We start from the raw sequence: 14,334 nt of genomic DNA on the forward strand, positions 1-14,334 counted from the left end.
GTCTAATCCCCCACCCCTGAACTTTTCCTTTGTGTCGTGATCTGAAAATCAACAGGATTTGATCCTATAGAGAATTTAAATACTTTATTTTACTCCCAGGACATATGCTGATCATAACTCCTTAATGGTGAAAATAGCAGAGGTACCAAAAAAATTTAGATAGAGACTGAATGTAGAGATATTGAAGAATAAAATTTTTTTGCAAGAGGCTAAGGAAGAAATGAAACATTACTTTCAACAAAATACAAAACCTGAAACACACATGAATATTGTTTGGGATGCAAGTAAAGCATACTTTAGAGGTTTGGCAATAAGATATGCAGCTAAATGGAAACGAGAGAAGCAATATTGCTACAAAGAAATATTGGGAAGCTTAGAGAAGGAAGAAAAAAACTTTAAAAAAGATCCGGCAAATATAACTTTAAAAGGTAACTTTAAAGTGCTCCAGAATCAAATAAATTTGTTATTAACGGAAGAAATTGCACAGAACATTAAATTTGCTAAACAAAATTATTTTGAACATGCAAATAAATCAGGGAGATGGTTAGCGTACAAACTCAGAAAGGAAAAGGAGAAAAGACTTATTTATGGCCTATATGATGAGGCAGGAAATGAAAAGACACAAAAAGAAGAACTTAAGAAGACTGTGGGAACCTTCTACAAAAAACTGTATGGTAAAGTTGGAGTACCAACAGAAAAGCAAATACAATATTTACAAAAACATGATCTACCTAAGCTATCAGAGGAAAAAAGGAAGAAGCTGAATGAACCATTCATGGTAATAGAAATAGTGGAAGCCATACAAAAACAGAATAATAGGAAAGCACCAGGACCAGATGGGCTCCCAGCAGAGTACTACAAAGCATTGGAAGATGTGATCCTTTTGCCATTTAAAAGTATGATCACCACAGCAGTGCAAGAAACATCGCTACCTGAATCATGGATGGATGCAACAATATCAATAATACATAAAGGGGCAACAGATGTGAAAGACATCAGGAATTATCGACCTATATCCCTTCTTAATTGTGACTATAAAATATTTGCTACACTACTAGCCACAAGATTGAAAAAAATACTGATATAATACACCCAGACCAGATGGGATTTCTCCCTAAAAGATGACTGAGAAATAACATTAGAACTGCCTTAAATCTGTTGGAATACTATGAAGTACATCCGGAAAAACGGATGGCCATGGTGTTTTTGGATGCTGAAAAAGCTTTTGACGATGTCAATTGGCAATTTTTTATTCAACAAATGAAAGAGATGGAATTTGGAATGGAATTCATAAAAGCGATTGAAGCTATATATAAGAAGCAAAAACCAAAAGTAGTTATTAATTATGATTGGGCAGAAACGATTTGGATTGAAAAAGGAACAAGACCAGGCTGCCCTCTCTCACCATTAATGTTTATTCTGATGTTGGAAATATTGATGAGAACTGTGAGGAGTGATGTGATAATCAAAGAAGCCACCATTAAGGGCCATAAATATAAAGTACAAGCTTTTGCGGATGATTTACTATTCATACTTGAGGAGCCTTTAGAGTCAACAGAACAACAAATGTATCATCTTCAAGAATATGGCTCGATGACCGGAATGAAGATTAATGACCAGAAAACAAAAGTGATAACTAAAAATATGACAACGCCCCAAAATATGGAATTAATTAGAATGACTGGATTTCAGCTAGAGAAGAAAGAAAAATATTTAGAGGTGTACTTAACAGCAAAATGTAGTTCATTAATGAAAGATAACTATGGGAAGTTGCTTCAAGAGATTAAAAAAGATCCAGAAAGATGAAAAGGACTTCACCTCTCACTGTTGGGAAGAATTGCAACTCTCAAAATGAATATACTACCACGAATTATATTTCTGTACCAAACTATTCCGGTATGTATTAACAAATCCTCTTTTGAAGAGTTAAATAAGGCAGTGTCTAAATTTATTTGGCAAGGGAAAAAACCAAGAATTAAACTGAAAACACTCCAAGATGTGAAGGAAAATGCAGGCTTTGCTTTACTGGACTGGAAAATGTATCATAAAGCATGCTGCTTAGTATTGGCGAGAGAGGGGATACTCCTAGCAAATCAAAGACTTTTGGCAATAGAAGGGCGTGATTTGCAGCTGGGATGGCATGCTTTTCTATGGTATGGGAAAACGAAGGGACGCAAATATTTTAAGAACCATTGGATTAGAAAATCCCTTACATCAGTATGGGAAAGAACTATACCACAGATGTACTCTAAAACTCCACAATGGGTATCACCTTTAGAAGCGTTCTCGCAACCAAATATATTCTCAGTAGACAGGATGATTAGATATAAAGACTTATTAGATGATAAAGGAAGATTAAAAACAAAAGAGGAATTACAGAAACAAGGCCTCAATTTAGATTGGTGGTCAAGGACCCAGGTAGAATCTAGGTACAACAAAGATAAAAAACTGGGAGGTTTCCATTTAGAACAAAATACTTTTGAAAAACTGTTATGTGACTCAGATGAAAAACTGATTAAAAAGATGTATGTATTTCTAATGCAAATGAAGAAGAAAAAAGAGGGGGTAGAAGAATATAAGAACAAATGGACACAAAATTTAGGATATGGTATTGATCCAATGCAATGGAATAAGATATGGAAAGTGAATATTAAGATAACCAAGTCAGTGGCGTTTAAAGAGAACTTATATAAGATATTCTATAGATGGTATTTAACACCAGATAGACTGGCTAAAATGTATAAAAATGTATCTAATAACTGCTGGAAGTGTGAGAAACATAAGGGAACATTTTATCATATGTGGTGGTCTTGCAAAGAGGTACATAAATTTTGGATAATGGTTTATAGACTTTTACAAACAATTTTACAGATTGTAATTCCATTGAAACCTGAAATATTTTTGTTAAACTGTATACCAGAAGATTTGGATAAAGATCAGAAATATTTTATTATACATATAGTGACAGCAGCAAAAATTCTACCAGCGTTTTATTGGAAAAGACCAGTAATACCCCAGCAGGAGGAGCTAATAGTGAAGATACTGGAGAATGCAGAACTAGACAAACTAACTTTAATAATGAAAGGACAAATGGAAGAAGACTTTGCTGCACCGTGGTCCCCATTTTACAACTAGATGAAAAACAAATATAAAAATTCGAATGTAGTAATTATATGAAGGCAATATTGTAATTTCTTACTAGCAATCACAGTTAAATGATGAGCAGTGGGGAAAATGTGGATAAGCAGAATGCTGTTTCAAGCAGAATGTATGATATTTTTGTCTCTTGTTTTCCCCCTTTCCCTTTCCCCAATGGAAAAACTAATAAAAATATTTTAAAAAAGAAAAGAACCCAACCTTTCCCGATGATCCATTCATGTCTAATCCCTCACCCCTGAACTTGTCCTTTGTGTCTTGATCTGAAAATCAACAGGATTTGATCCTATAGAGAATTTAAATACTTTATTTTGTGGGTACATCTTTCGCTTCTAGACCATCTGAGGGGTATGATAGTAATTTAGGGTCTGACAACTCTTCAGCATCGTATTGATTTCAGCAGGAGTTTTGAATGTTAAATTTGTCTATTACCATATTTTGTCTGCTGGGAATTAGGAAAAGTAATGGTCCATAGAAGATACATGCAGTATTTATGGAGATCTATCCAGGATGAGTGATTCAGTCCAAAGAATTGCATGCCTGCACTTAAGTATTCAGGATGGAGCATACACATTATGTCACAAATCATGATGTTTCGTTAGCATTGCAGAGATATTATGGTTGCATGGTGAGTTAATTTCCAGCACAAATGCTCAGGATCTGGATGAAATATAGATTACACTAAGCATAAATACTATTTATATGATCTAGGCTAAAAACATTACAGTCCGTACTTAGGGACAGCAAAATTCTAATCACAAAAAATTGTATTTTAATCTCAGTGGAATTTATTCCTATATAAGGGTGCTCAGCAATGACAGTGCAGTTTGATGCTATATTGCTTTACTAAGCAATGTGTGTGTGTGTGTGTGTGTGTGTGTGTGTGTGTACACACACATATATAGGCTTCGGCAACTGCTCTTTGCCCCATGTTTTCTCCTATGCCAAAAGCAGACCAATAGAAGTATTCTTGTTCATTTAATAATTGCAATTACTAAAACTGCATGATTAAATAATACATTAACACATCAACTTTTCTAAAGCTAATTCTAATATTTATATAATTTGCACAGGATGGCACAATAATGCCGTATTTTCTGACATTGCAAAGGTTAAGGTAGCTGAGTTAGGAAATCCAAAAGTGACCTCACAATTTTTTTAGAAATCACCAGGAACATTATGGTAATACGACAGAGTTTTCTGTGATTCCTACAGAGGACTGATGTCACTTTCGGGTTTTCTCTCCCCACCTCCGCCCCAAGCCTCCACCCCCTCCACCCCTCCTCTCCCCCTCCACTTGGCAGGGGGGGTGAAGATGTGAGAACATGGCAGAGGGGAAAATGTGCACCCCTGAATCATACCAGGAATGTGTCATTCCCAGTGCAACACAGAAGTGTTGGGTCATGCGAGGGGCTGAATGAGTAAAAAATGAGCCCCCAATTTAGTGTTTGGGATTGATTTTTACTTACTCGCCCCCTGGCATGACCTGTTAATTCTGCGTTGTGCCGGGAATGATGTCATTCCCAGTGTTATGCAGGGTGCTCCAGAGGTGAGTGCCGTGCTGGTGTAACTCCCTCCGGCAACCATCGCATCCCCTGTTTTCACCTGGCAACCCTAAATAGGGCTGTGGTGTAAGGAAATGGTTCAAAGAGATGTTTCAATAAAGTGATAGGGACTGTGGATTATGCTACAGATTATTGCTTACCCTATTGTAGTATTTACTGAATATCCCGGCTGCTGATCATATTGAATGACATGATATAATCCACATTGAGAAAGTGAGAAAGGTGGACAATAAATAACTTAAATGAACAAACAAATAAATAAGAAGTGATACCATATTTAAGTCCTTTGAAGATGAATTTTGAGCTGTGAGTTGCAATTTGCTTTAGCAAGTTATCTCTTGCAAAATTCTTTTGGTAATTATTGGAAATCTCTAGGGGTAGTCTTAGCCATGGGGCAACTGGAGCAGCTGTCCCAGGCCCTGCGATGTGGGGAAGCATGCTGAAGGGCCTCTTGCCGCCCAACTGCTGTGGCATAGCTGCTGTTGGTCTCACTGTCCTCTCTGCAGACTGCAGTTATGGTAGGCCATAGCAGCTTCAGTGCAGCAGCTGAGGTAATCAGCTTTAGGTCAGTGGGAGGCCCCTTATGAACAACGAGCACCCCATAGCCAATTGCTGTAGACCATTGACACGAAGCACACCAGTAATTGGGACGGAGACTGGGTGGCAAAAATGGCTCTGGAAAGGGGAGGCCCTGACCCTCAACAGAGGGCAATAAAGAAGAAAGAGCCGGTCTCCACGGCTACTGGCCGTTCGCCCCTGCCTGCCAACTTGCAGGGCTGCTCCATATGGGAGACGCCATTTTGCCCTTTTTCCATATGTGGATTGGGCAGTGGCTTGCCACAGCAGCTGTTTACATCCACCCTCTGGGGCTTGGATCACTGGCTTGCGGCTTCTCAAACCCACTTTGTCTGGGGCAGGGGTGTTTCCAATGGGAGGGAGGGGAAATATCAGTGATTCTTGGACTTTTCCCTAGGACTTTTGCCTAGGACCCCAGGATCACTAAGACCATCTCTGGAAATCTTGCATAGTACATAAAAAAAGCATGGGAAAATATTTCACCATGGGAAACAATTCTCAGCATTAATTTAAATTGCCTACTCTTGGATTTATTCAAGATTAAATTGCTACATAAGTAATTCAAAAGCGTTCGCTGTAGTTACTTTTTATACTTCATAATCCAACCAGCTTTTTATGTTGGTGAAAAAAGGAGGAGACAGTCCCCTTTGAAAAATGCATATAGGATAGGGGAAGAGCTTTTTTCAGCTGGAACACGGTGGAATGGAGTTCCAGCACCTCTTGAAAATGATCACATGGCTGGTGGTCCTGCCCCCTGATCTCCAGACAGAAGGGAGTTTAGATTGCCCTCCGCGCTGCTCCAGCGGAGGGCAATCTAAACTCCTCTTTGTCTGGAGATCAGGGGGCGGGGCCACCGACCATGTGACTATTTTCACCGCAGGCGATGTAAACTTTAAAAAATTCCCCCCTTGTTCCATCTGACCCAAAGTGATGTCGTTGTGCAGTCCTGAGTTCCACCAGAACTTTTCCCAGAAAAAAAGCTCTGGATAGGGGCTGTAGTAAGGAAGAAAATTGAGATAAATGAAAAAGCTGGCTGGATCCAATCCAATGTTATTAACTCAGTCAGGTTTTTGAAGCAAAGGGGGCATAACTTGTAAACTAGACCGTTATATCCATACTTTATTGAAAGTTTCCCTTGCTCATTGAGACTTAAGTCAAATTACAAAATTAAAATAGTGTAAAACATACAATAAAAATCCAATAAAACATAAAAGCAGACATTAAAATTACAATCCTATTGCCTTTATAAAGGCTCTTCTGAAGAACTTCATTTTATACTTTCTGCAGAATTATAAGAGTGTGAGATAGGATTTACAACTCTGATTTAGGAAATTTCTGGGATTGGGGGAGAGTGGAATTAGGCAAGGGGAGCTCAGTGGGGACATGTTGCCATAGAGTCAGTCTTCTGAAGCTGCCATTTCCTGATATTTGTAATCTGGAGATCAGTTGTAATTCTGGAATAACTCCAGGCCCCACTTTGAAGATGGCAGCTGTCACAGCGGCAGGAGACCTTGTGGGGGCCTGACCAATAAAAGCGCCTCCTTCTAGTAGTCCTCTAGCCCTACACCCCTTTCCCTCCTGCCTCCTTCAGCCCTGGAGCAGACAATGACCGTATATTGGTTGCCACTACTCTGGTCTGGAAATTCAACTAGGGAGGGCCCAGAATATCCCCGCTTCTTCTTCTATCCTTCCAAGTAGCACCTCTCTATTGGGAAGGTATTGCCAGATGACCAGCGGAGCTAGAGCTGTGAGAAACCCAGGCAGGGTAAAAACAGTTTTATTTAACAAGATGGTCTATCCCTCTACCTCCACCTGCTGCCCCTGGCTCTGATCACCTGTTTGGGAGGGCGAAAAGGAATGGGGGTGGGGAGAAGTGAATGCACTCACTTCACTGTTGTGCTGTAAAATGACACCCGTTTGGAGATGATTACTGAACCGGGCTTTAGTGCAACCCATAGCTCTTCCATTGCACTGATGAAAATGATGTCATTTTCCAGCACGATAGGGGAACATGGGAGTTAAGTATGCCCTGCCTTCCTACGTCCAAGGGTGGTTATAAGCAGGGTTCATTTTGAGGGGAAACGCACCGGAGCGGCATTCTAGCAGTTCCCCCAAGTCAGGTGGTCCTGCTCACCTGACTTTAGGGCTGTTTAGGCCTCGATTGGGGCCAAAATGTCCTGAATCCTGGCCAAAATGGCCTGGATCGGGTTGGTGCTGGGTGGGGAAACTTCCCCTGCCCGGCACCGACCCAATCCTGGCCGTTTTGTCCTTGAACCAGGGCGAAATGGGCCCCAAATGGCCATTTTGGGGGGCTGAAGGAGTCCAGATCGGGGCCAAAATGGCTGGGATGGATTGGTGCTGGGTGAGGGAAGCCTCCCCCATCCAGAACCAACCTGGTCCCGGCTGTGTTGGCCCTTATCCGGGCCAAAATGGGCCCCAAATGGCCATTTTGGGCTCGTTTCAGCCCGGATAAGAGCTGACTTGGCCTGGATAGAGGCCAAACCGGCCATGACTGGGTTGGTGTCAGGTGGGGGAAACCCCCCCCCCCCGGCACCAACCCGGTCCCTGACCTTTCGGCCCTGATCTGGGCTGAAATGGGCCAAAATTGGCCATTTTGGCCACTTTGGGCCTGTTTCAGCCCAGATCAGGGCCGAAACAGCCTGGATCGGGTTGCTGCTGGGCGGGGGAAGCCTTCCCTACCCAGCAGCAACCCGGCCCCAGTCATTTCGGCCCTGATCCAGGCCTAAAAGAGCCCAAAAGGGCCGTTTTTGGCCCTTTCGGGACTGGATCAGGGTGAAAACAGCCCAGACTGGGTCAGTGCCAGGCAGAGGAGGGTTCCCTTGCCCAGCTCCAACCTGATCCTGGCCATTTTGGCCCTGATCTGGGCCTGAAAGGCCCAAAATGACCACTTTCAGCCATTTTGGGCCATTTTCTGCTGGGACTGGAGCCCAAACAGCCAGGATTGAGTCGGTGCCAGGAGGGGAAAGCTTCCCCCTCCTGGCATCATCTCAATCCCAGCCATTTCAGCCCTGATTCGGGCCAAAAGGGGCCCAAAATGGCCATTTTGGCCCCATTCCCACTGGGATAGGGGCCAGAATGGCTGGGATTGGGTTGGTGCTGGGTGAGAGAACCCTCCCCTGCCTGACACTGACCTGGTCCTGGCTGTTTCCTCCCTGATCTGGGCCCAAACGGGGCCCAAATGGCCATTTGGGGCCATTTGGGGCCTGTTCCAGCTGGGATTAGGACCAGATCCGCCAGGATTGGGTCGGTGCCTGGCAGGGCACCCCTCCCCTGCCCAGCACTGATCTGATCTGGGCCATTTTGGGCCCTATCCAGGCCTAAACTTGCACAAAATGGCCATTTTGAGCCTATTTCAGTCTGGATTGGGGTGAAAAGGCCCCTGATTGGGCCACTGCCAGGTGAGGGAACACTCCCCCATCTGGCAGCAGCCAAATCATGGCCATTTCGGCCTGATCAAGTGGTGTGGCATTTACTAATGAGTTCCTGCAGCTCTTTTTCTACAAAATGACCCCTGGTTATAAGGATAAAAGGTTATAAGGACAAGGTGAACAATGTAAACCACTTTGGCCCCCACTGTGGAGAAAGGTGAGATATAAATGAGGTGGTAGAAGAGAATGCTGGCAAGTCATAGCTGACTTATGGCGACTCCTGGTGGGGTTTTCATGGCCAGAGACTAACAGAGGTGGTTTGCTGTTGTCTGCCTTTGCAACCTCAGTCTTCGTTGGGGGTCTCCCATCCAATTACTAACCAAGGCCGACGTTGCTTAGCTTTTGAGATCTGATGAGATCAGGCTCACCTGGGCTATCCAGGCCAGGATATAAAAGATGAGGTAAATAGATTAAAATAAATAGAATTAGTGTGTGAACCAGGGAGCTGGCCAGAAATACAGATGTACCTGTGTTCTGAAAAAGGCCTGGATGGAAAATGGTCCCCCACCTTCCGTAAGTAACACCGCTACTGGAAAGTGGTAAAGCATGAGAAATGATGAGGTAGCTCAGGCTGAGTAGCAAATGACTCTAATGCAGTGGCTTACAAACTGTGGGGTCCATGGAGTTATTGCAATATCCATAAATCCATTCAGTTTGGACAGTTTTCTGCCTTCTCTCACCTGTGCCTCCCCCCACCCTGGGCTTGCCTCCATGGTGGCCATGCACCCCCAACTCTGTGTTAGGCCTGCTGCGCTCCATCTGCAATCTGCTTGCCACAGCATGGCCACACTTCCCCAACTGGGTCCCTCTGCTCCAAGCCCCGGCCTAGGCAGGCAGTGTTGGGCTCTCCTCAGCCAGAGGCTGCCAAGTGTGCACTAGTCAGGGCTACTTGCCTCCTCATCAGGAGATGAGCCATCACTAAGGCCAGGGAGGGGGATGAGCATTCCTTGATCATGCCTGGATCCACCAATTCTCTACACAAGGAACATTTTGTATTGTATTTTAATTATTAAATTCTGATACCTATGAGCTCCTTTGGACCTGTGAACACTGTCACATCTAGTTTGGCCCTAACTGCTAGCAAAAGGGTCATTACAAACTATACAACCAAACTATATAAACACAAGTACCTTCCTTATAATGTGTAAAGTCACTGGTCTATACTGTCTACCTTGATGGGCAGAAGTTACAACAAGAAACCTTTTGTTCTAAGCATCTGTAAGGTACCTTAATATATCTTGCATATTCATGTATTACTATTTTTTAAAATATATGTGGATGCTGTTGTGATAAATAAAATACAAATTCATTTAAAAGTATTAACTGAATTCATAATAGCTTTTTGTCAGTATGCATTTTCTCAATCAGTGGATACGAATAGTACAAGTATTAACATGTGGGGGTCTGCAAAATTTCTAATGTTAAAAAGGGATCCTCATACACAGAACGGTTGGGAACCACTGCCTTAGTGAAATTACAGAGCAAGTTGATTGCCTGCTACTAGGCACTGTCCTTCTAAAATACATTACCTTACCATCAGCCCTAAAAGATCAGCTTGGAGAAGGATAGCTATGACCTGCAGTGATTACAGACAATTACACATTTTGCAAGTCACAGTCTTGATCTCCTATTTTTTTTCTGGGTGGGGGGAATGTGATCTGACAGTGGAGGAATTGACGATGATTCCTTTGTCATGGGCAGATCATTATTTTCTTGAGTTTAGACCTACAAGGATACCAAGATTGGGCAAGGGGGAAAGATCTATTCAAATTATCCACACCTGGCACCAGATGGATCCAAATAGCTTTGTGATGGCTCAAGGGGATTTCCCTGTTGATATGGTTGGATGTCCTGTGAATACCCTGGTTGACCTCTGGAATAAGGAAATGACCCAGGTGTTGACATGATCTCTCCCAGATGCCCTCTCAAATGTTAGAGACCAGGTAGCCCCTTGATTTACTGAGGGGCTGTAGGCAATGAAAAAACATGAGAAATGGCTAGACCAACAGCGGAGAACGACTAGGGACAAATCCAATATAACAGGAAGGCTACCTCTCTCCTAGCTTTCTGCAAACTGTGCAAAACTGAATTATTCAGGAAGATTTTCTTACACAGGTGATAGAGCTGTGCGAGAAGGAAATGGCTCAGAGAGATGCATTGGTGACTGTAGAATATACTATTGTCTGTTGCTGTAATATGCTCCTACTAGATAGTTCTGAGCTGTTTTATATTTTGTTTCAGCATTATTATTTATTGTTGTTCTTCAGCCCTTTTTGGATTTGCTTGTTTTCGCATTTTTGCTATTGTATTCTATTTTATAGCTTATTAAATGTCCCAGCCAATATTTGTATTGACTTATACTATGTAATCCACCTTGCACCTCAGTGAGAAAGATGGACTATAAATGACATAAATAATAAAATAATAACCAAGGCTCAATCTCGAAAAGATGGTTGTGCAGTAGTGGAAGGTCTGAACTGTGATTTAAGGTGTTGCCCATTCTGGATGGGATTCCATCCACCTCAGAACAGGTCTGTCGTCTGGGGGTGCTCTTGGATCCAGTTCTACTGCTGGATAAACAGCTGGCAACTGTGACCAGGAGTACTTTTACAAGCTTCATCTGGTTAGTCAACTGTGGCCTTTCTGGGACAGCAACGATATGTGGTTCACGCTGCAATGCATTCTGTGTGAGGCTGCCCTTGAAAAGTATTCAGAAACTTCAATTGGTGCTGAACGCTGCTGCCACGATGATGACTGGCACCAAAACTTTGCCCCTTTTTGTTGCCATTATCTGCCATCAGGTGAAGACTTTTTGAGTGTTCTCACTTCTCCTTGCCCACTTTTTAATTTTTTTAATATCTTTGTTATAGTTTTGTTTCAATGATGTATTACTGCACTTTATGGTTGATTGATTGTAATGGTAATAATTTTAAAATGTGGGTTTACTGTGTATGTTTTTATTTGCTATCTGCCTTGGTGGCGCTTGTGAGGGCAGAAAGACAGGATATAAATTTTGTAAACCAAATAAATAAAATGAATTACTACTCTTATACTCCAATTTTTAAAACATTGACTGGAATAAAATCCTGTTATTAGTTTCTGTTGAGCTTACTTTAAGAAGTGGGGTGCCTAACTGCACACCTCGGCCAACTTGTGATATTGGGTGCGGGCTTGTGGCTAGAGCTGTAAAATGCCACGTCTAGCAAAGCTAAAGACCTGCTCCCTCTGCTCTTTATTTGGATCCATTCCACGAACACGACGCCTGCCTGGGAAAAAATGAAAGCTAGCCTCACCCGGCATTCGCAGGGTTTCCGGAACACTTTCAAATTTACGCCCCCCCCCCTTTTGTATCCGTCCCTCCAAGCTTTAAAGGTGTGTACATGAAGAGAAGGAACGCAGAAAAAACAGGCACGGTCTTATATGAACGTAGCCCTGGTGCAGCCATTTTAAGTATCGGGGGTGAGGAAGGATATAGAGGTGTTGCGCCTTCTGAGCAAATTCGCTACACTCACCGCCTCCCCGCCCCCGCCCCGGCCTGTGTGTGCGTTAAGGATTAGCCTGCTTTTGGAAAGGGGGGGAAGAGATGAGTACTGAACTAGGCTTCTCAGCGGTTTGCTGAGAGCAAACCGTAGCAACCCGAGCGGGCGGGGTGTGCTCGAGAGCCGCAGGCCGAGCAGTCCAGCTCGGTCGGGTCGTTCCAGTCCGTTCTTCTTCACCGTCCCTGCCTTTGGGTGGCAGGCGGCGCAGCGTCCGCAGGCAGCCAGCGCGGCTGCTCGGGCCTTCCTCCCTTGTCTCGCAGAACCATTCGGGGCTGATAGTGACGCTGGGCACAATAAGGGAAGGAGGGAGGGAGGAAGGGAGCCGGCGCTGCTGCCTGCTCCTGCCGCTGTTCTTCCCTGGCCCCGGCGCTGTGTAGGCCCGGTTGGAGCACTGGACCCGAGTTTGTGAGGGGCGCTGGGGGCTGCGTTCACCTTCCTGCGCCCGCCCCAATTAGTCAGTGCCAAGTCAGCCTCTGGCGACGAGAGCGAGGGAGACGGTGAAGGCGGCAAAAGACGCAGGCCGAGGGGGAAGGCCTAGTCCTCTGGCTGTGCCTCTGAGGCGTCCGGGCCAAAACAACTGCTTGGCGCGATGGTGTGAGAACGGAGCAGAGGCTGAGGGAAGATGGCCGGTGGAGGAGGTGGTGGAGGAGGGGGCAGAAGCATTGGGGGTACCAGAAGTAGCCCCTTTCTGGAAGGTAAGTGTGTAGGGTGAAAGAGAGGTGGTAGGAGGGGTCCCACATTCCCCCCCCCCTCGTTGGGTGTGTGGGTAGGAAGAGGAACTGTATAGTTCCCTATCGATTTTCCGAAAGTAGTATGGGATGCAGGGCCCAAGGGAGAAGAAAAGGTAGTGTTTACCTGTGCTTTTTGTTTAGAGGGCAGGGAAAGACGGGCGTGTGTTAAGAAGGCTTAATGGGGGCTTCCAGTGAAGAAGGGATGGTGTGCTGATATGTGGCTAGTAAAGGTTAATGTTTAGGTAAGGACTGAAGCTAACTGAACAAGACACTTTTGTGTATTGCTGTACCCTGTGGTCAGGTTCTCTGGGCAGTGGCCTGCTTCCCCCCCCCTTCCATAAATAAGCGTCTTCTAGCCAAAAATAATGTGAAATGCTATCTTGAAAGTGTTAGGAAGACGCGAATCTGTTTCCCCCTTTCATCCCCCCAACCTAGTGTCTGATTATTGCCATGAAATATTTTACCTTCGCCCCATGTGAAGTACCTGGAAAGGTAAGGGAATGGCTTTAAATTGGTCATATTTGTGACTAGAAAGCTTTGTGGTATTACATGTAAAAATTACAAAAAAAGAAAGAGGTTAAACGTTTGTATATGACTCATTTTAGATTATCCATTGTCATCTTAGGATATACTTATCCTACTTAATTACGAGAAATAAAGCTTTTAATAAACTGCAAAAAAATTCAAGACAAATTAATTGGGAACCTATTTTTCTTGTTCTGAAAATTATTTTCCTTAGGAGAAAGAGTTCCAAAGGAGGTGGTTGGGGGTTAGATTGTTTACTGTTTTATAAGATTATGCTGCTGTAGCATAGTAGTTCAATGGTTGGGCTTCAAATCAGCACTCTGCTAGTTCAGATCCCACTACTGCCGCTTAGTTGGTGGCCTTGGATAAGCCACTGCTCTCAGCTCCAGCTCCCCAGCTATATTGTGAGGATAATATAACACTGACTTCCTTAAACCCTTCTGAGTGGGGCACTAATGTGTGTAGAAGAGCAGTATATATGCACAGTTACCATCATCATCATTATATCAGATGTATTATCTCTTAAAGTAAGTATTGATGCTGTGTATATTTTAATTCTGCCCCTAGATTCAGGTAGTAAGATTTCCTGCTGATTTTTTAGAGTGTAAGATGAAAAACCTAATCTGAAGGCAGGTTCACACATTACTTTTTATCGTTACAGAGATGATTGAGCAGCAAGATGCTGGTTGATCATTTATGAAGAGCAAGTTTTTCTTGTTATGGTTGCAGAAGTTGTACACCAGATATAGATATGATGCAGAAATCATATTCACTGTACCATCAGTGCATTTTC

General features: G+C 43.4%; 1 protein-coding gene across 2 annotated transcripts in view; it reads left to right on the forward strand.

The window, feature by feature from the left end:
- Window positions 1-12,472: 12,472 nt before the first annotated feature.
- The window catches only part of SENP6 (SUMO specific peptidase 6), a 78,009-nt gene continuing 76,147 nt past the window's right edge, over window positions 12,473-14,334 (forward strand). For both annotated transcript variants that reach the window (XM_054977044.1, XM_054977053.1), the window contains exon 1: window positions 12,473-12,980. In XM_054977044.1, coding sequence (XP_054833019.1) covers window positions 12,908-12,980 — 73 coding nt within the window. In that variant the 5' untranslated portion in view covers window positions 12,473-12,907. The remainder of the gene's footprint in view (window positions 12,981-14,334) is intronic.

The sequence above is a fragment of the Eublepharis macularius genome, chromosome 1 (assembly GCF_028583425.1).
Source record: "Eublepharis macularius isolate TG4126 chromosome 1, MPM_Emac_v1.0, whole genome shotgun sequence".
Classification (NCBI taxonomy): Eukaryota; Metazoa; Chordata; class Lepidosauria; order Squamata; family Eublepharidae; genus Eublepharis; species Eublepharis macularius.